Source organism: Geospiza fortis, unplaced genomic scaffold (assembly GCF_000277835.1).
Source record: "Geospiza fortis unplaced genomic scaffold, GeoFor_1.0 scaffold66, whole genome shotgun sequence".
Lineage (NCBI taxonomy): Eukaryota > Metazoa > Chordata > Aves > Passeriformes > Thraupidae > Geospiza > Geospiza fortis.
Window position 1 is genome coordinate 9427740 of NW_005054312.1, and position 23114 is coordinate 9450853.

Consider the following 23114-nt stretch of genomic DNA (forward strand, 5'->3'; position numbering starts at 1 on the left):
GTAAACTTCAAAAGACATGTCCCAAATTCAGGAGAGACTGTAATTAAAGTTCCTGTGAACATCCATTAGCTTTGCAGTCTCCACAGACGAGCATGCACAAAACACTTCCCCTACTTTTACAAATAATTACCACTGGTAGCTCACAGCAGAAATGAAAAGAGCATTTCATATTTTTGCTTGAACCTATAAACACTGAATTGTTACAACTCACTCAACAATTCTTTATAACTAAGAAGTGGTTAGAGAACCTGTTTTAGTATTGTCATCCTTTGGTCTACCTTATCACATTTTCTCTTCTCTTTCTCTCCCAACTTTCTTACCTGGAAGCTACACTTGGTTCTGCAGTTTCACACCTATATGTGGTAAAAAAAAGAAACTATAACATGAAATATTATTGCAGTTTTTCTTGAAGAGTAGCACCTCACAGTGAGACAAGTGAAACAACTTACATTCCACAATTCTCTGTTAGATCTTTGTCATCTCATTACAAAGATACTACGGCAGGTCAAGTTTTCAAGATGCACTTACCACAGGAGATAAGATGGGATGCTGTTCTCCCACAAGAATGGTCCATGTGGTCTTACAAGCACCCAGATAAGTCCTCTTTTCTGTCTCAGTAAGATACATAGTTGTATACAGATACAACCCCTGCCCAATACCTGTTATAAGGACGTGTGTGATGATAACTGACAATAAAAATACCAGCTTCGTATCAAAGGCCAGCTGCAACAGAATCAGCTGCTTCTTCTTTTTCTCAGTGAATGCAATAAAAATAGTGCAGAAAAATGTATTTATCTTAACCCTGTGTTGTGACAGTGGTCACAAGGGTTCTTGGTTGAGGGAAGAGATGAGAATATTGACTCCATTTTCAGAAGGCTTGATTTATTTTATTATATATATATTGCATTATAACTATACTAAAAAGAAATAGAAGGAAAGGTTTCATCAGAAGTTAGCTAAGCTAAGAATAGAAAAGAAAGAATGATAACAAAAGCAGCTCTCTTGGACTCTGTCCGAGATAGCTTGGTCCTTGATTGGCCATTAATTATAAACATCCAAGATGGGCCAATCCAGATGGACCAGATTCCACAGCAGCAGATAACCATTGTTTACATCTGTTTCTGAGGCCTCAGCTTCTCAGAAGGAAAAATCCTAAAGAAAAGATTTTTCATAAAGAGATGTCTGCGACACTGTGTAAGTCTCACCCAAAAAAAGAAAATCACCCAGAAATACAAGAGCATATGTCAGTTGGAAAATTCTCCACTTGGCATCAGGTAGAGAATGTAAAGATACCTTAACATTCATTGTGCTTGAGATCTTATACAAATACAAGGAAATTTTTCTTGCAACAAAGAATTTTTTCTTGCAACAGAGCCTGTATACAGGAAACCATTTTTTTTAAATGCATCTGAGAAAACTTAATGATAATATACTGTGTTCAAGTAAACACTTCCATTTCACTGCTTACTATATTAGGTGTAAGTTGTTTTAATAGAAACACTAAATATTTCTCCCCAGTCATACCCTTGATCCTTTATGTCCAGTATCTTTGGCCTTGCCCTGCCAAGTACCTCATTTTAGGAACACCTGCTTTTTTATCTAGGAATAAATAATGAATTACCACTTCAGCACTCCCTCCCACCTTCTGCCCCTCATGCAGTTTTCCCCACTTGTCATAAAAGGAGATGCTCTGCAGGACCTCCTTTCATACGAGCATCTCTCTCCTGTGTTGAGGTGCAAATTTCAAAAGAAAGCTGTTTTTCTTGTGGCTCACTGATTTCTCCATTCTCTGTTATTACAAGACAACCTCACATTCCCACATGTTGAAAAATTAGGGAAATGCAAGACCAACCAAGAAGCTGTTCTGCATTCATTCTGGAGCTCACAGCCCTTTTGATGCTCATTTCTTTTTTTCTTTTTTCTTTTTTTTTTAACAGAATTTAATTATTAAGAATAAATTCAACTTTGTTTCTTTTAGAATATTATTTCTAATGCAACAAACATGTTCTGCCTTAAGAGACAAAGGCAACATTCTTGTCCTTAAGCACCAATATACCATGGATGGCCCAAAATTCCATCTGGTACTTCTTACCTGGTATTTATTTTTCAGGAAACAGAAGGGGTTATTTTTATCTTTTTGAAACACAGAGGTATTTTTTTCTACCTCTAAGGATGGAAAAGACATTTCTTTCTAACACAGCTGTATTCAGAGACAAACAGGAATCATGTACCTCACAAAAAATCATCACAGAATATAAACAAAATGAAAATTGTGATAAATTATGTATATCTTTTCTAGAGAAGAAACAAGGTAAAATGAAATATCATTTTCTTCCCCACATCCAATTTGGGAAGCTACCTCCTAGCTAATATAAAAACGGATGCCATTTCAGAACACAACCCCTCCATTTCTGAATATTTTTTTCTGAGACATTGTGGTTCAATAGTGCCACTGAAAGTAGAAAAAACAGTGTAATAGAATTTAATTCTTGTGGTATTCTAGATACCATTGCCAGAGCAACTTTAAATTGCTTTTGAACGAACTAGAAAGTTCAAGTTAATTGAACACAAGGATTCATGTAGCAAATTATCTTACTACTAATGGCATGGAAGAAAGAAACCTGATTAGTTACCCCAGCTGGATACTCGCAATGTGAGAAGTTGAGAGATGCCAGAACTAAATCAGAAAGGTGAAGATCAATAGTTCTTTAATCAATGGTGGATTACAGTGGGATTTATTCTGCTGAAAACAGCAGGGGCAGATAAATTCCCCGCTGAGATTAATTACTGGGAAGGGTGGATGTGAACAGAGGAGTGCAGTCATCTTTGTGACAATTCTAAGTGGCAAGAAGAACACCAGTGGGAGTACAGAGCTCTTTGCCTGAGTCTCTGCTGGTGACCAATGACACCCTCATCAAATTCCCAGCACCTCTTAGTTCCTTAGAAGAAATTGCCTTGAAGCCTGTGGATTTCTACAAACACAAATACTATAAACCAAGAGGCAGGGACACAATTTCTTGGCTTTGTTTTTAAACTGATGGGTTTTTACAGCTATTGGGTTCCTAAAAAATCCATATTATGGAGACAAAAGCACCAATGAGTGCAGCTGAAGAATGACAGCTTCATGCACAAAGGTGCTGATGACATTTACAGAGCCTGCTTAAAGTCAAGGGATTGTCAGAGCTGCTGGGGACACAGGATCCATCATGTCCATGGAATCCATGATTACCATTAGAGCCTTTATTGCTGAATGTTACAGTTCCCACAAACTGGCCACTAATGCATCAGGCTCTAAGGCTAAATACTATAACTGAGCCACCAAGCTGGCTAAGCAGAGTAGAGAAATCACAGAGCATCTCTTGTACCAGAACTGATTTAGAAACAGGTCATAAATTGAAATTACTGTGACTTTGAACTACTTAAGGAATTTACTAACATGACAAAACAAACAGAGCCAACAGCTTAGCTTGTCAGTGATTGATTTTCTACCAGCTTGAGGGAAAGTCTTGGTCTCCCCTCCTGCCATTTTATGTTCACTTACCTTACCAGAAGACAGCAAGATGCAGAGTCCAGCAGATTTTAAATTTGCTGGGTGGAATATGATGGATTTATTTGTTCTCTTACTTTGGTTATTACCAGTAGCTCTTTGAAAGGTCTCCATCTTAAACTCTGATCAGATGGCATCAACTTTCCCATTTTACTTCTTGTAGAAAACATTTCAGAAAATATTTTAAACTCTGACTCCATCCAGCTATGTTGGTCTGTTTTCAATGACTTGGAATTCAGGTGCTTTAAGAGAAATTTCTGTGGGTTTTCACTCTGAATTTTATCAGATACCAACAATCATGTCTGTGTGGCAAATCAAAAAGGATTCTTTATTGGGAAGAAAAATGCAAGTTTAATACAGATACGATATAAATTACAAAAACTGTTTTAAAAATCACCTCTCCAGGATGCCCAGATTAATTGAAGGTGGAGCCTCAGTGAAGCAAATAAAGTCTTTCTAAGATCATCTCTCATTTTAAAGCAGATCATAAAAATAGTCCAGGCCTTGTCCCAGTTCCCAGATGGATATTCCAGTGCCCAATTCTTTTGCAAGCTCCAAGCGCAACTGGATGGACTAAAAGACACATAAAGCAATCATGTCTCAGTCAGAGATATCAGACACTCCATACTGCCATCTCTTCATGCCATTACCAGACATTTAAAAACATCCACCCTTGAACCAGCTACTGAAAAACCTTGTCTGTATTTCAAATACTCTCTGGTTAGCAAGCAATCATTCAGTCAAAGACAGTTAATCGTACCAGTTAATTCAATGACCTAATAAAAGATTACCAGCTAAATTGACAAAATGCCACAGAAATAAATCAGATTTATGAACTATGCAAAAGACTATTCTAATTTAGGCTATCATTTCACAATGTACAGAAATTCTAACTCTTCCGAGAAATATCTCAGGGGTAAAATAAAACTTTATCACTGAAGACGATCAGAACAATTTGTCAAATACCATCAAGATCTCTCCCCTACCCTTGCCTTTTCCCAGGACAGAGTCACAATTTACATTACAAAAATTCTATTTTAAAGAGCTTCTTGGAGATAATAATTAAAAGTATCTCTATTTGATCTCCAGCCATTGATTTAGAAGAGTTAGTTTAGCCACTGGTTAACAAGGGAAGCAATGCCACAATTCACATTCTGCCTTTTTTTTTTTAATTCAAACAAAAATAATTATTTTTCAATCTTTTGCTCTCAGGTTTTCCTACTTTGAACTACAGCACTGCATTGTTTAATCTACTCACACTAGGGATGTGTTTAAAAATCATTTCCATGGGAAACAGAATAAAGTATCACAGCATCATTAACAGATCCACTGGGCCTGGCATTCATGACTGCTTTTAACTAGTCATGAACAAACTAATTTTGAGCAACCTGTCAGTGAGTATAATGGTAAAAGAGGAAAGAAGCACAATTTTCATGAGGTAATAACATTCAGTGTTTCCCAACCATCATGACCAGCAAACAAATCTCAAACTATTTCATTACAAGAATGTTGAAAAGGGAAAGAAACCCCATTTCCATGCATTCACCAATCACCACAGTTGAGTGGTGATCTGTTAGAGAGGAAATAATGAAAGAAATTTACAGGAATGAGTTTTCTTAACCTGGTTAGTACTGACAATGGCAGGGGAAAATCCTTCCCCAAGGCTGAACAAAACAGCCTAACAGCACAAGCTATATTTTCCCTGATACATTCACAATGCAACTTTCTAACACTCTCAGACACACAGCACTAGCAAGAACATAGATATGGTAGTTAATATCCAATATGTGATAGTACTTCCACCTATATTGAATTAATGAGGGGAAATATCCCTTTACTCATGGTGCTTAAGATAACAATCCAGGAAAACAGAGCCTTAGATCATTTCATACTAGTTTAACAATAAAAAAAAAAGTCTCTGGTCTCTGTAAATACAATGTAGTTTCACTACAGAAGCAATTCCCTTCCAGTACTAAATGGCAGCAGAGGTTTAACACACTGGCTTTTTCGGGTTTTTTCCAGTTTAATTTGAGAAAGTCGAAAGATAACTTCCTATGAACTAAGGCTGTAATTAACCATTTTATCCTGTATTCTGCTCTACTGCAGACTATGGTGTAGAAGTTTTCAAAACACTAAAGTATGTTCCACAGAGCTGAAGAAAACAGAGTGATGTAGGCTGACAGAGAATCAGGACCCTGTTACAAAGGAAGGCAAAAGTTCTCCAAGCTTCCAGCCACCATAATGAGAAGGAAAATTTCTTTTGTATCTTGTCTGAGAATCTGCTAACAACATATCTGATAGTACATGAGCTGCGCACTTGAACAGATCCTCTACAGCACTGGTTTGTCCTGGTATGTCTTATCTCTAGGCATGCTTTATCTTCAGAGTTCCCAAAACCCCACTATTCATGAGAGAAAAAACTAACTTTCTTGCACAAGCAGCTGAATCTTTGAATCATAACAATTTACATAACATTTACATGAGGGCAAACTTCTTTCACAAAAGCCTAAACCCAGTTCAACATTTTCTGAAATGTCTCAATAATGAAACGGGTCAAGTAAAGATCTCTGTCCTCTTACAGCCCTCTGACCTGAGAAAGTGGCACCTACCTTCAGTGTTGGGTAGAAGACTGCATGTTTTCCTCCCTTATTTCTGCAAAACAAGAAAACCAAATAGTCACAGTAGCTTTGATAGATAACAAGATTTTCAAGACTAGAATTCAAAACCAGGTTTGTCCCTTCCAAACTTAAGTATTCTGAGATTCTGTGATACTGTGAAAAGGCTGACAGTGAAAACAGAGGATTCAAGAAGAGATCTCACAACAGAGATGGTTTGATACCATATCATGGTAAACACTGAGATATTTTGTTGCAACTGGATGACAAAACTGTCAGATTGTAACAGGCAGTTGTGCCTGCTAAATGCACATCTGAAAAAGATGAAGACATTTGGTTTTCTGATGCAAACTGTGAAATATTTTCTCCAATTCCCTGAATTACTATCTTTCAGGCTAAATTAACTGCCAGCAGTATAAAATATACAGACCGGGCAAGCTAAACCGGTATAAAATATACAGACCGGGCACAAATACCAAGGTGGCATTTTAACCCCTAGTAATGAGAAGGATGAGTTACAAGGGGTCTCACAGCACCACTTTACCACTTAGGCCAGGAGAAAAAGTGGAGTGCATGGACAGACCAAGAAGGAATTGCTCCTAAAATCTCACAACTTACAGAAGTGAATACCTGCTTGTGCACTGGGAGAAGTCTTCAGATTTCTGCAACTATTTGTAATAGACAGTCTCTGCCTGCTACATGAAATCATTAGCTGTGCTTTGCTTAAAGATTCATGATTTCATTTCTCAGCCACTGCAGACGCACAAGATTTCCAGGTGAGAGGCTTCACCAGGGAAGCATACATATTTCAGGCCTGGCTGCCATCCCTGTCCAAGATAATTGAACCTTTGCAAAACAAAGTGGTAACTGAAAAAGAGTTCCTTAAATAACCCTCCCCTGCAGCCAGCTGAACCCCTCAGCTGACCGCCAAGCACAGCACAAGTGAAGTTTAGAGTGATTTTCAGACAGAGTGGGCTTCATGCATCAAAAGTTCCTCCAGGAAGGCCCACACAAGAACCTCCAAAGGTTGGCTTCAAAGAAAAAAGAGGAAGTACTACTGACACGCTATCCCTTTGCAACAAGTTCATTTTGCCATGTAAGAAATGTGATTCAGACAGGAATCCCAGAAGCATGCCATTCAAGCAGAGTTACGCTTTTGAGAGCAAGTTTTCATCTAGTGCTCATTGTGTCTCCAACAGGATTAAAGATCAGTAAAACAGAGCTTCTGATTTATTCCTTTTTAGTTAACACAAAAAACTGTAATTGCTTGGTACAAAGTAATTTTGCAACAGGATACCAAATAATTAAAAATGAAGGTATACAGAACCCAGTCTTTCATACAAACACATGAAAAAAACCCAAATTTAAACACTGCTCAACAACAGATTTTTTTTCCTGATAAATAATAGTCAGAAGAAAATTACAGGCTGAGAAACACCTTGGAAATTAAACTAAAAATACAAAGGTAGGTGATTTGTAGGTTTAGTTTTAATTTTTGGTTTTTGGTTGGGTTTAATATTGATAAATATTTTAGACCAGATTGTTTCGGAAATAAAGAAGTTTTGATTGTTTTTAATAAAAGCTTCTAAAATGTGTTTTACTCTTCCTTTCGGTTGTGTATCTTCACATTAACAATGCATTGAGTAATATAAAAGACACAGCTTTGCAGTAGTAGGATTTGATTGTATCACTTTGTATATTTTGATATTTTTGCATAAAAATAGCAAGTTATCAGACGATTAATGAGATGCTGCTGGGTTTATTTATTTGAATCTATTTTAAATGGATTCTTCTAGATCAGGAATCCTCTTGTTGTTTCACAATGAACAAGGGTGGACAAAGAACGCTGTTGCCCTTAACGCTCTCAAAAAACTTTACCTGGAAGTCACTTAGTTTTACTTCTATTACATTTCTCTACAGTCCATTCCATCTAGTGGAAGTTTGTCACTTAAACAGTCTTAGCAGTAGGATTTGTGAAACCAGCCTCTTGTACCATAGATTGTTCTCAGAACTATTTTTGGATGAGTTATTGGTAATCACCCGACAGCTCCCAGTACTCATCTGAGCCTCTGATTAACTGACAGTCAATAGATAACTTTGATGGATAATTTCTAAAGATATGACCCACCAGACTTCTCTTCTAAAGATTCTTCTAGTTTATGTAATTTCATGAATCCTTCTCTGATTTTCTCCTCTCATCCAAAACACTCTTTTATGCTGCAGTTCAGTGTTCGCACACAGATCACAATCAGAAGAATTTCCATTTGCTGAATTCAGTTGCATACTACAGTCATTGGCCCATGCCCAAAAATATTTGCAGAATGGTAAGTTAATAAATATAACTCACTTTTTGTATTCAAAGTAGTGTTCAGCAATTTGTTCATCCCAGACAATTTTTGGCTTGTGTTCCTTCAAGGTTTCAATGTACCTACAAATTAAAAACATAGATAAGGAATTAACTTTTCTAAGAAGCAGTTATGAAATTACTTTGCAGAAATTTCAAAAGAGCAGTTTTACCATGTTTAGATGTTGAGCACAGTATCAAAAATATCTTCTTGTTGACAGCTAATTTCCTAAACCACTTTACGATTTCATGTTTGCATTTTTAGGCTGTTTTTTTTCTAAAGTGTTGCATATAAATATCTGAGGGGAGGGTGTCAGAAGGTGGTGCCAAGCAATAGGACAAGAGGCAATGGGCAGAAACTGATGCACAGAAACTTCCACCTGAATATGAAGAAACACTTCACTATGTGGGTGACCAAGCACTAGAACAGATTGCCCAAAGAGGCTGTGGAGTCTCCTTCCCTGCAGAAATTCAAAAGGTATCAGGGCACCATCCTCAGTAATATGGTCCCTGGAGCAGGGAACTTGGACCAGATGGCCTCCAGTGGCCCATTTTTGATTCTGTGATTGTGTGACTCTGTGAAATGATTAATGTTCATTGATTGACAAATCTGCAAGGACACATGGAGGCACTGTTGTAATATTTCTACAGTCTGAAATCCATATGCCAAAGCACAGGAACTGAAGTCATCCCTAGGCTGTACATGACTGTGTCCTCCACTATGAGGCTTATGTCATCAGGAAAGTTCTTCTAGGTAAGGGGCTTAGCTAATCTTCTAAAACTGAAATTGTCAAGGAAAGTTCACTGCTAAGTAATTCTGCATATGGATTTTCCCCATCACTGGCTTATTGGTATTATTTTCTTGCATGGACATTTTGAACATGGGATGACCTATCTCCCCTGACACAAAGTGAGGACACAGTACTACTTGGACCCAAAACCCTGGGGTAGAAGAGCTGGTATGCTGTAAATTTATAGCTCATAGTATCCTCTCAGTGCAGAGACAGTGTCCGCATTTCTGACAGCAAAACAGAAACAAAGCTGCTGGCTGCCACACGTCAGAGGACCAGAAGATGGCAAACGACTGCCAGCGATAGAGGCCACACAGGTGTCACACAAAAATGGGAAGTCTCATTCCCCTGTCTCTTCTGCATTTTTAACCTGCATCTTTGGCCATCTCTTTTTGAAAGGTCTATCAAAGCCATCTCCCACAATTGGTCTCATTCTTGCAGTAATTTCTCTGCTTATGGCAGGATTTGGATGGAAACATTTCCTTCAAATCCTCTTATTTCTTATTAAGAAATTTCCGTCAGCCACTATCCTGACTGCATCAGTGCTGAAATTCCACGTCACTATTATACAACAAGAAACAGAAAAATTTTGTGTTGGTCAGTTTGAAAAAGATTTGTTCTCTCATTTGGTACTATTCTAAATGCAATTAAAATATTCAGCACTGCCAGGATCATCTTCTCTCTTTTGCTGTGGCTTGCTCATTCATATATTGGCAAATTGTTTCCTACTGCTAGTGGGTTTAGAAAAGATTTTATTTTGTATTTATGTCAAATGAACCCACGCCAGGCATGGATTTATGTACATAAGCAAACACACAGGAACATGTGACCCCCATGGAAATATGAAGAGCTCTTGCACTCTCCCTAACACACACATGCCCTGGAATAATGGACCTTTTCAAATGGGGTAAGTTAGACCTTTGGAACCTGCCCATTCCTTTTTAAGACATACAAAAATTTTAAGTTGTCCCACTAGAAACATATGCAAAGTGATGTAGTTTTGTATATTTAAAATTTAAGGATGGATTTTAACAAACTGTCCCATTCCAGTAATGACAGGAGACTACATTCATATAGAATATGGTACCAAGATGTTCCAGAGCGGAAAACAAAAATTACCAGCCAAGACATCCTGGCACACAGCTTTGTTCCTGAATGTATGACTTTAGATGGGAAATCTTAATTCTGCTAGCTAAAATTCCCAACACAATTAAAGAGTGCTCAAAATACTTTCAAACAAGCTTTAAAAATAGAAATGCAAGTGGAACCAATTATTATACCCTTTTCTATTAAAGATATATTATTATTATTTTAAACCTTTTAAGGCATATACCACATTTAATGAGCACTCATCCTGACCACGCACAGAGGATTTATTTCCTTTTCTTCTGTCTCTAGGCATTTATCCCCACAGTATGTAACAGCAAAAATGAACAAGTTCATCTTGAAATCACATCTACAGTGATGAGACTAGCTACAAGCTTGAGTTGGGGAAAAAAGAAGTATTAGCCCCCAAATTGTCATTGCTTAAGTTGCAACTGCATGCTCAATGACTATGAAAATCAAGCTTTATCTTTTTCAATGAGACACAAAGTTGCTGTGAAGAGTTGGGAAGAGGTGCATCAGCAAACCACATCTGTTTCCCATGGGTTTTCTATTGCCCTAACTTGGGAATAACCCATTCCCTTCTTGTAGTCATTTCCCCTTTACTTGATTCCTTTTCTTTCAGTAAAAGAAAGAAGGTAAGAACTCCAAGAGATGCCATATTATCCTATTATCTTAGTAGTATCCTACCATGTGCATCATAAGTGGAAAGATTCCTGTGTAAAACTGCAGCAGCTCAATCACAACACAATTGCTTGACTCAAATTAATGCATACCAGGCACTCTTCATATATTATCTCCTAGCTGGGGCAGTACTTGACTCAACAAATATTTGACATGCACTGGTTAAAATAAATAAATAAATAAACAGAAAAGCAAAATTTGCCATTGCACTGAACAAGACAAGGGATGTCAATGTGTCTGGGATAGCAGAATTGTAGATAAATTTTCAGGTTCTCAAAGAGGAAAAGAAAGGGGCAAGAAGCTCACCACAGCCAGCTTTCCTTTTTTTCACCCCTCATTTCACTCTATACCTTTCAACTCATACTTACTGCTATTTTTTCATCCTCTCTTTCTAATTTATCCCTCTTACTACCGCCTCTGTGCCAGTTCACTTCTGCTTTTATACTGCTATCCAAACTAATTCCTCATCCATCACCTCCTAACTTACTACCTTTCTTCTTTTACCAAGCTGCCTCAGCAGTTAAGAGAATGAAAAACACTGAAAACTCAGCTTCACAGCCTTGCACTACATATTTCCTGGGAAGTTTGTGACCATTTTCAGAGCAAGTCATACTGTTTCTGTGGTGCTAGCCTGAAACAAAGTCAGCACAGATGAAGTATCTGGATTATTGATGCCAGCCTCTACTGAAGCACCAGTGCAACATATAGAAATGACAGATCTGCATGGATCATCAGCGACAGTAACAAAAGGCCAATGTCACCTGCATGTCCACCTTGCAAATACATGTTCTGACACAGACAAGTGCCATTCTGGCTCACTCAAATTGCCATGCCTTTGTCAAAATGGGCACTTCCTGGTATTCACAGAAGAACAATTATTTGTGCGACAGATACTCCTGGTTACAAACACTCTGGGTTAAAGCAAACAATCCCTTCTGCAAAGTAAAGGAGAAGCCAAAACATACATATTATGGAGTTGCTGTAAAGTCAGGCCTGCCAAAGACGTGTACCTATGAACAACCCTAATGTGGCTACACCTACACACTACTGCACTTTACTGCTTATTCAATGAATAAATAAAGGAACCAGATGAAAGTTTCTCAGGATTTATGCCTGGTGTTCCTTTTCTTAGAGGCTTTTCTTCCAAAACATGAAAAATGGCATGGCCCTGGAATATGTTAAGGTAAAACCCACAATCTTTAGTCCCCCTGAAGAAGCTATTTATCTTCATGGATAATGCTTTTTTCACTGAGAATATAAAGAAACCAGTCTCTAGTATATCTTTTGCAACAAAAATTTACATTCTAGGAAGAGATAGCTTTGTATTTAATTCTTAGACTAGGATTTATTTATGAAGTTAAACTTTTTAATCTTTGGGTGTTTTGCTTTACTAGTCCTGAATCACTCTTCAACCAAAAAACTTCAGTGAAAAGGAAACCACTGCTGAGCATACATTGCATTTTAATGCTCCTTTCTAACACTTTATATTTTTTCCCCAGTTCTCACATGAACAAAACTCTGATTAGAAGCAATAGCTCTTTAATCAGAATGAAGGATCATTTTCTCCTGCTACAGAAAATTGAGTTTATCTTCGACTGTACCATATTTGAGAGATTCAGTCAAAGAACAAAAATATTACTCAGCTTGAAGATCTATACCACACATTTTCTTTTCAGTTTTCTTCAGTTACAATAGGCTTAGTTATTAAAATGCGAACCTACCAGGAATTGTATCTCCATAACTATCAACAGTGCCTATGCATGGCAAGTTTTAGACTCAGCTGGACAGGGCCCATCTTCCCTCTTTATAGGGAGCTGTGTCTCTTAATAAAAGTAAGAGAAGTCACACAAAAGGCTGCATTTTAGAGCTCAAGAGTTCCAGTTTCTGATGCAAAACAAATAGACAGAAATAGCTCCAAACAGTTTCACAGGAGTACTCCTAAGATCATTCTCAGTACATATCTTCCAAAAGAGTACCAGTCCATTTCTCCACTGCTCTGTGTACATCAGGACATTCTGTGAATGGGAAGATACTCATCTTCAAAACAAGATTTTTCAGAGGGGTTGTATATATAACCTGTAAGTCAAACCCCTTTTTATTTAATTTTAGCTACCTTAACACTTACCATTTAAGGTTTTTCTTAAATTACTTCCTTTTAGTTGAGACAAAATGTCAAGAAACAATACAATCTGGAGACATTTTTAAAAAAAGGTTTTAAAAGTGGGAATTTTTTGGCCTTCTCTGCTTCTTAGAAGACAATTTCTAAAAAACAAATGCAAAAATTATGAATATCCTATAAGCTATTGAATGATTTAGTCATGAAACTAAGTTTTGATAAAAGATGTCTTCCACGATAATAAATAGAAACACAAAAAGAAAAAATTTGAAAAAGAAAAAAGATTTTATACAGATTTTGAGTTCTCAATCACTCAGCCCCTAAAACTGCAGCTTGCAAAAGGCAGAGATGCCCTATAATTTAACGATCTTTATATATTAGCCTTTAAAATACTTTTGAAAGCATTCATAAATTTATGAAAAACCTAGCAGAGTCTTTAACAGCATAATGTTACTTATATGTGTGTGTGTATATGTATATATATACAGCATTACACAGTACAGTAAAAAAGGTCAACAACAAACTGAACAATTAAGCTTTCACCACACTGGTTCCATCAGGATCACTTAAGAACCGTCTCACTCAACTCCTCCCTCCACTCAATAACATCATATTTACAATTTATATTCTTCCAACTTTAAAAGGTGGTAATGTTGCATAGCACTGTATCCCTTGCTTGCACATTAAAGAATTCAGATTTTATTAACACATATCCCCACAAGTTCTTTGAAAAGCAAATAGGTTATCCAGGAAAAAGACAGCTACTATGTATGTTCTAGAGAATCAAAAGTATGAACTAACATTGAAATAATTTTTACTCTGAAGATTTATGCATCTGAGTGGAGAGCACACTACAAGCCTGTCTATAGGCTATATTATTAAAAAATAATTGTTAAGTCTTTAGATTATTTAATGTAAAAGAACTAAAATAGGCAGTTTGAAGAGAGACATCAATTAGCTGTTAAAATATCCAAGTAGCAGCCTAGAAATGAAAAATCTATAAGCAAGCATCATCTTTCTCTAGTAATCGCTCTGTTGCTGCCTGAACCTTGCTCTGTCAGTTTTAAAAGTAATGAAGAATATTTTTACTATTTTAATAGTAAGGTTTGCAACATAGTAGTTTTTCTGGGTGTATTGCTTTCAGTAAGTTTTATAAAATCATCCTCACTGATTTCTTCACAATACTTCATTACTGACTCGAGAGATAACACTTTTCAGCACTTCCACCCCAACCTCACACAAACCCACTGACCCTGTACTTCTGCCATGATGCACCAGCCCAATGAAAACAAGCAGAAGCTCAGTGACATTTCTATCATTACTCTGGGCTCTTCAAAAGAACATCTTGTTCAGCATTCCCAAAGTAATTTGGAAATAAGAATACTTTGCTGGACGCAACTGCAGAGAGACAGAAAATTGTTCCTAATTTACAGATTTCAGCAGACACAGTTGACAACGTCAAGCTTTTCAGAAGCACCTCTGTCTCAAGAAAAAACGAGCATCAAAACTTTCTTGTGCATTACTGTGGCTACAGAAGAAAACATAAAAAATACATATTTCTATGTAGAGAGCTTTTACATGTTAGTGGTGGCCCTTATTGTCAGCTTCACAGAGGTTTTATAGGGAGATTCACCTGAGAATTTACACAATGGTACACTGGCAAATAATCCACAGGAATGTCAACTACAGCTGAAAGCAATACAGTGCATGCTGCAATTCTCAATATAACCAAAAAGGCAGCTCTTTACTTTCTACACTATCTTTATTTTCTTATATTCTATCTCTTTTTTTGGCAATCTTACCCCTAAGGAGTTGCATCTGGGCCAATTAGCAAAGATTAGGAACAGGCCACAGCTGTAAGCAATGAGAAGAAGAGTGCTATAAAAGAGTGGGGTGGCTGGTTGAGAAGGGAACTGGAGTCAGTTGGCTGCTTTGTGAAGAAGAAAGAATCAGTGCTCTGAGGAGCTGCCCATGAGAAACACCAAGAAGGCATGAAACTTTTGTGATAAGGAGACAACAGTTAGCTATTGATCTATTAATAGAATTAATCACACATAAGGCAGAAAGGTGTGAGCATTTAGCTATATATTTAAGATTTTAACTCAAACTGATAGATTTGGAAGGATATATGAAAATCTCCTTAAAGAAAACAAGACCTTGATTTTTAAGTCAAAAACTATTTCTTAGACAATGAGGACATAACTAGATTGAGGCAGAAGGTCTGCTTATCTGTTTGTGTGCCTCCAGTAACACATTGCTGTTCAGCAGCATGACTGTTTCTAAAGGAAAATTGAAAATATGTATTGTTGAGAAGCCAATGTGATTCTTTCCTCAGTTGGGGTCAAACCACTGCACTGACATTACAGAAGTTTAATGCCCATCCTTCATAGAAGAAACACAGGTCCTAATAGATTCCTATAAGGCAATGTATCATCAAGAAACAGTGAAAGTATTAGTGCTTCCTAGACAATACATAAAAACTTACATTCTGCTTCAGTTCACCCAATAATCTGCCTTAGTTTCTGTCTTAGAATCCCAGACAAGACAGAGTGTTTCTGCTTAAAAATACTTCTCAACATGATGAAAACTAATGTTTGTTTATCCCTACAGGCTTGTTTCAAGAACCAGCAGGTTCACCCTAAAAATAAAATCTCTGAAGATAAAACTGCTAGTTTAAGGGCCCATTTCCTGAAATGTTTAAGTAACACTCAATTGAGGTTGCAGCATTTTCAGATCCATCACTCCAAATAAAATACTGTGCTCTATTCTTCTGAGAACTGACATAATAAGCACTACATTTGAAAAAGTGGGGCTATTTATCTTTGGATGTGAGGCTGAACAAAGTTCAGGTCCACCAATATATCTGCTGCTCAGCTTCAGCTGTAAATAACAAAAAACTAAAAAACTATGCTACTTCTGTTGTGTGTCAGATTGGGTTTGTTGGGATTTCTTTTACTCACATCACAAAAACTTTACAGACTTTCTTCTTGCTCAAAGTACACAAATCAGCTCTATTTATGTAGTGCTACACAGATTAGCAATGAAAACTGTTATACTGAATTTGGAGCCTGGTCAGATGCAGTTAATCTTAATTCAGTGTATAGGAGATGAAGTTTGATCCACTCCAATATAAAAATAAATTTTGAGTGCAAACTCATCTACTTTGATATTCTTAATTCTTCTATACCTCCTTCATTTAAAAAGGTACACATTAAAAAATCACATTTCTTTTCCATCCACTTCAAAAAGGTCAGATGATCTTAATGCAATTAAATACCACTCTTAGCTCTCCCAGTTGCTTCTTGTATCTCTCTTCAACCATTCCTGAATTTAAATCATCCCAACACAACACAAGGTCAATAGCAATGTCATCCAGCAGATTTAAGAAACACAAAAGCCACCAGGAACATCTTTTTCTCACCCTGTGTCAGGAAGGGAGCAGTGCAGTTCTTCCTCCAAGCCTCCACCTCAGCTAGGCAGGTGCTCATGCCCTGTTTCCAGAGGGTCGCTAAGATGCCCGGGTTGAGCCCCATGCAGGGGCAAGGACACACTTAGTAGCAAAGGAGAAGTGAAGGGAACATGCATTGGGGAACATGCACTGGGTGCAAGCAGCAGAAGGCACCAAGGGTGGGACAAGGACACGAGTGAAGAGGAAGATCTGCTCCCAGGTGACTTAAGTCAGGCAGACCACAAAATTTGCAGCCTGGAGGACTCTGGGGAGGTAAAACTGACCTAGGTCAGCAACTGCCTTAGGAATGAAATGCTGCCTCTGGTGTCTCTCCCAAAATAGGAGGTCACACAGAAGCAGAGCTGTCTGCAAGGAACCAGAACTTCAGACAATGAAATAAACGAACTATAGTAGGAGACTGTACCCTGAAAAAGCTAACCACTATTTGGATTCCCTTTGCTTCTGAGAACAAGACATGGAAAAGTATCTGCACTTCCAAGTAGCCTCAGAAGAATGTTCAGGTTCCTTAGCTGACAATCACATCAGGCCTACAATTTCCACTACTATCATGAATGAGTGATTTGGCTGCTTAAAGAAACACCATCAAAGGTATTGGAAGAAGGAGGAGCTCAACACCAAACACCTTCTATAAAATAAAAGAAACACAGCTCAGGAATAGTTTTTTTGCCATGTAGTAGTTATAGAAGCACAGTAATAAATTAAGGTTATCAAGCCAAATACAGCAGACAGTTTCATATGAAAGAAATCATAAATTCCATCCTTGGCAGGGAGGATTGTAACTAGAGAAGTTAACTATCCTAAAGGAAAACCTATGGCAGAGCAGTAAATTTTCCAAACCTCCAGTGTCCCATAAAGATATGAACTATACACTCTTTTCCATCTATTGGGACCAGATGAAGTGAAGAACAAAGAACACTGCTGCTGACTTCAGTTAATTTATCATATTTGGCAGAGGGATCTTTCTCCTCTCAATTGACTGTGTACACCAACAGAACTAATGTAAGACTTTCAGACTTTGTTTTTTGAAAAGACAGAAGATGACAAATTCATGCAAATGAGTATTAATTACTCATAAAAATGCAAATCTCAGAAGGTTAATACATTTTTAACATGCCTTAAAATAATCTAGATATCATATAATTCCTCAATTTTTGGCATGACTTGAACTGAAGACAGGCTATGAAGTCATAAACTATCTTTTAACCAATGAGAGTGGAAGGTTATGCCCTTTTAAACAACTATCTTTATCAGGGCAGTTAAGTAAATATTTGAGAACATGAATTTTAAATCTCTTGATAGTTAGTTAAACTAATGCATATTCATGTGACAGTGTTCAGTTTTAAAGAAAAGCCTGGGCACTTTTCATCATGAAAAAACAGCAGAACATCTTCCTTATCTTTGCATAACTCCAAAAACTATTTGTATATTCTCATCTATTTAGTTTCTGCTGAACACACATATCTTCCTTCTGATAAAATCTGCTAAGATTAAGACTAAATTTTAAAGCAAAAAGAAATATGCATGAACTTATTAAAATTTTTTTCCAAAAGAGCTGTTACTTAAACAGTAACACTTGGATTGCAAATCAAAGCAAAAAATGATGGCCACCACATTTTTGCCCCCTTTAAATTTCAAAATGCAATACTATTTACCTCTAACAGGCACGTAAATAATTTTTTAAAATCTTTAATTAAACAGCACTTATAGCATTAACCACTCAAAAGACCTTTGGTTGGCTCAAGAAATTGCTGGTTTAAAGGAAGAATGAAAAGGGCATTATACTCAGCATATGTGGGATCTGTGTTCATCTATGTGACGGTGTTCACAGGGGTTTTCAGGTGAGGGAAAAGACGAGAATGTTGACTCCACGTTCAGAAGGCTGGCTAAGCTAAGAATAGAAAGGAAAGAATGATAACAAAAGGCAGCTATCTCGGACTCTCTCAGCTCGGCCTTGATTGGCCATTAATTATAAACATCCAAGATGAGCCAATCAAAAATCCACCTGATGCATTTCACAGCAGCAGATAATCATTGTTTACATTTTATTCCTGAAGCCTCTCAGCTCCTCAGGAAGAAAAAATCCCAAGAAAAGGATTTTCATAAAAAGATGTCTGTGACACATCTAAATTTTGTTAACATGTGGGGAAGTTAGAAAATAAATTCTTTTGCTGTGCTTGTATGACAGAAGTTTGCTTTTTGCAATTATTTGAACAAATTCAGACAGTAGGTGTTGACAAATTATCCTAGTACACTGCTAAAGTTAAACAGTCAGGCATTACTGTCTCCAAAGTTGTTCTATATGCAAACATATTAAATTGTAATAACACTTTCAAAACACCATCACTTTGCACTACCTACACAAGTCATCCAACACATGGAGCAATCACCAGTACAGCTGCGCACTCAATAAAAGAAGAATGTCCTTTAAACACTTACTAACTGTATAGCTAAGCAAGTTAAATATTAAGATTATGATGTGCATGTAAGAAAGGCAAATCCAGAGAGTCGAAAACAAGATTAAAAAGCGAAAAATACTCCAAAGGATCAATTTCTAAAAGCATAGTGGCTGAGAGATGGATACAATGTGGAATGAAGAAACATCTTTTTTTCTTTTTTTTAAAAGCACAATTCAGAAACAACTGCTGGGGAAAGAAACTTTTATTTTCCTTTTTTCTTCTGATTTCATCAGTGAACATTGCTTCTTCCAGAGGCCCAGAAAAAGCATTTGATTGCTTTAATTAAAAGAAATTGTTACTGGTGAATTATGTCTGACAAGGTTCTGAAAGGTTCATACCCACAAACAAGTCAACTTTTCTACCTTAAGGCAGGCCTGAGGGGAGAAGTAAAGCTCTACTTTTCATGGCAAAGAGCTATTTCAAAACCATATGGCAGATGTGCCACCTGGGAATAACTCCCTGTGCCCTACATACCTAATTAACACGAGCTCTTGCTACAGTGGTATGCACAGAGAAGAGGAATGAATGACCTTGTTAGGCGAAGACACATAAAAAGAGGATGAGAGCAAGGCTTGGAGATGAAGAGAAACAGATGGGACTGTCAGCTGTAGAGCTGCGAAGCCCTACAATGCACGAGCATGGATAACATCGGGAACATTACTTGGATTAGACAAAACAGTTCCAACTGCAGTCACAGGAAGACTTCCTGACCTACATTTGGGATTGGTAAGGCTTTTGCTGCGTGATATTTTAGTTGTACTTACTTTTACATGAAGTGGAGGGCTGTAATCTGTTCCTCTCTCACTCTGCATTGCAGCTACTCCTGTAAGTGCCAGTACTGCCTTACACACTTTGCAGTCTACGCACAACCACTGCACCACTTCAGAAGCTCTTTAATTTCAATCTCCCACCCCCCACCCCCAGGATGGTACAGTTTTCTCTTTAAGTAAAGAACCATTACTGCCAGAAAATGGATTCTGTATTCAGCATCAAAAATGCTTGGTGATCAATTTCAGAAGTCCTGAAGATAAATAAAAATTATCTCCTCACACCATGAAAAAAGTACAGGTTCTTGTCTTAACAATAGGCTCTAATTCCATAACTGAGATTGTTCGAACTTGTTTGGCTGACTGATTCGGGCACTTGCTGATTTGAAATCCCAAATATTATGTTGTTAGAAATCTTTTCTCTTCCACAAAGCTCTAGATTTGTGGATTATGATGACTGCTGTCTTTGATGAAATGCTCAGAAAGTTTTCAAGCAGAAGACCAAACTTGGAGGAAAACAACCTGCTGCAACACATGACTGACAGCCAGAATACAGAGAAATGCCCTGAGAAGTCCAAAATGCATTTTATTGGGCCATTTGTCTATGTGGACAGGGCTATCGCATACATCACACGTTACAGACTTCCTAAGAGGACAAGAACAAAAGAAAAAAATTATTGAGGACAAGAGGTAATTTTTATCCATTAATATTTCCTGCAAGGAACAGCAATTCAAGTATGCTAGATACATTTTTTTGGATCCTGGGGAATGAAGAGATAGATTACTAGATCTATTAATTTACATTCACAAAACATATTCCAATTACAAGTAGTTTCTGACCATTTCTGGCCCCACAGCCATTGCAAGAACCTCCTTAATTACTTGCCTTTTTTGCAATAAAATACAATTAAGCAGCACTAATTACTTGACACAAGATATTTTAAGTATGGAAGAGGCTAACCAGTTGCTATAACAACATAATTTAATGAACCTGACTGGCAGGTACTATATATTCTTCTACAGCAGAACAGTTTTGTTCTGCACCTTCACTTTCAAATGTATCATCTTTGCTCTAATTTATACCTACAATAAAATAAGAAGATATTGAATAGAAGAGTGAAAGAATTCACAAAACCATCACATTGTTACAGCATTTCACACCATGCGATAATGCATAAATATTAAGCAATTATGATAGAGGTGAGAAGATCATGGATTAAAATAAAAAAACTATATGGAAACAAGGTCTTCTTCTGAGGACAGAAGTCTGGAATAATATTATAAATTAGACAGAAACAATACCAATCCAGTCAATAATGATAAGGACTTTTTAATGATAAAACAGTGACTTATCGGTACATGGCCAACTAAAGATGCCATGATGTGGCAAAAAATACTGCAACATCATTAAAAAAATTGATTTAAAAAAATCAAGTCAGATATCCACAAATTATAACAACTCTCTAAATTTCTTTATGTGATTCCAGATAATCCTCATTGTGTTCCCCAAAAGGTCACAGAGGGAAAGGGAGGCTAAGACATTACCAAGTTTGCCTAACTATATTACACAACAGGATTGGGTAACTTCAGGAGCACTTTTCTCAATGTTCAGAACTCAGGATAGATTGAGTACATAAGATTTAAGTACCAACATAGAAACATTAGGATTGAAAAATAATTAAAATAGCAATAAGCCTGGTTACTAAAATATCAGTACTAAAAAAGTCAATATACTTACCCATCCATATAAAAAATGGAATAGAAAACAACGTCATTCAGTGTATCAGATATGAACAAAAACTACTCAATTTACATCATGGATTATGTTTGTAGAGACAGAAGAATAAAATATTTTTTTCATTACCCTAGTCGTAGGAAACATTAATATGTAGATTGTATGCTGAAACTTGCTGAAGTTCATGATGATTTTACAAGGTAGATGAAGTAGATGCTGAGAGCAAGTTTTGCTCCCATCAGTTTAGTAAATCTAAGTGATTTAGTAATGAGGGAGCAGGACCTAGGGATTAACTCACAGACCAGTTATGAGTTGAAAGTTCTGCTGCTGGTTTGCTACTCCTACCTCTCTTTTATGGTCACAGGCAAGTAATTTATCAACACGGAATATCCCCAACATAAAACAAGGCTGTACTTGCCTTTACTAGACACATTGAAACTTCACACTTGATATCATGCCCACATTAATTACTTCCAACATTATTTTAAAGCCTTACATAAAGAGACTCAGGTCTAATTTGGATGTACTGTTCATAAAGAAATTCTGAAATTTTAGTTAACATAGGAAAGGGCCATGGAGGATTCAGCAACAACCCTTGCTTGGTGGAAGCCTGATTTCACTATGTTCCTCTGCATGAGCCAAATAATTTAAAACTCTTTGCATTATGTAAATGATAAGCTAGTAACCTCTAGAAAACACACTCAGCTAAGCAATGAAGCTGGGGAAGGATCTGGAGCACAGGTCTGATGAGGAGCAGCTGAGGGAACCGGGGTGTTTAGCCCACAGAACAAGCACGCTCAGGGAAAACCTTATGGTGGTTTGTGAGTTAAATTTCTGAAACAGAATGCCAGTACAGAAGGTTGAGCAGAAAACAGAAATTAGACATAACAATTTATCTGCTTGCTCTCTGCTACTTCCTTTTTTCTTTTCAAAAGCATTAGGAATCACAGAATGGCTAAAGTTGGAAGGAACCAACCAACTCGTCCAACCTTCCTTCTCAAACTCTACAGCACATTACTCAGGGTTGTGTCCAGACAGCTTTAAATAGGTTAAATACCTCAGGAAAAAAGGGCAATGATTAATGCCTAAGATAATCTTTATGGTAAAATACTTGATGGGTGTAAAGCTTTTCTTTTGGCCACAATTAGCTAACTAGAGAATCTCTAAAATTAGCATTCAAGAACAAGCTACCAGTTGCTGATCAAGCCTTTCACAGCTGGAGTTGAACAGTAAAGGGACCTGGTTTAGTGCACATGCAGAGCAGAGGGAAAGAAATCAGATCCTCACCCCACACGATGCAAAACACAATGAGACAGCAAGACCCTTCTTACAGTACCTCCGAGTGGTCCCCCAGATATTCAATATGCACTGAATGTGAAAATCAGCTTTAGTTCTTACAGAAAATTAAATACATCTAAGAAAATGCTGATGAGTGATGTTTTGGTATTGGCTGTCCCAATGACGCATGTTAGCAAAGAGAAATAAT

General features: G+C 37.1%; 1 protein-coding gene across 2 annotated transcripts in view; it reads right to left on the reverse strand.

Moving 5' to 3' along the window:
• Positions 1-3848: 3848 nt before the first annotated feature.
• CHID1 (chitinase domain containing 1) overlaps positions 3849-23114 on the reverse strand; it is a 97017-nt gene continuing 77751 nt past the window's right edge. For both annotated transcript variants that reach the window (XM_031055787.1, XM_005419511.2), the window contains 3 exons: positions 8510-8590; positions 6157-6199; positions 3849-4120 (listed from right to left, as the gene is read on the reverse strand). In XM_031055787.1, coding sequence (XP_030911647.1) covers positions 4022-4120; positions 6157-6199; positions 8510-8590 — 223 coding nt within the window. In that variant the 3' untranslated portion in view covers positions 3849-4021. The remainder of the gene's footprint in view (positions 4121-6156; positions 6200-8509; positions 8591-23114) is intronic.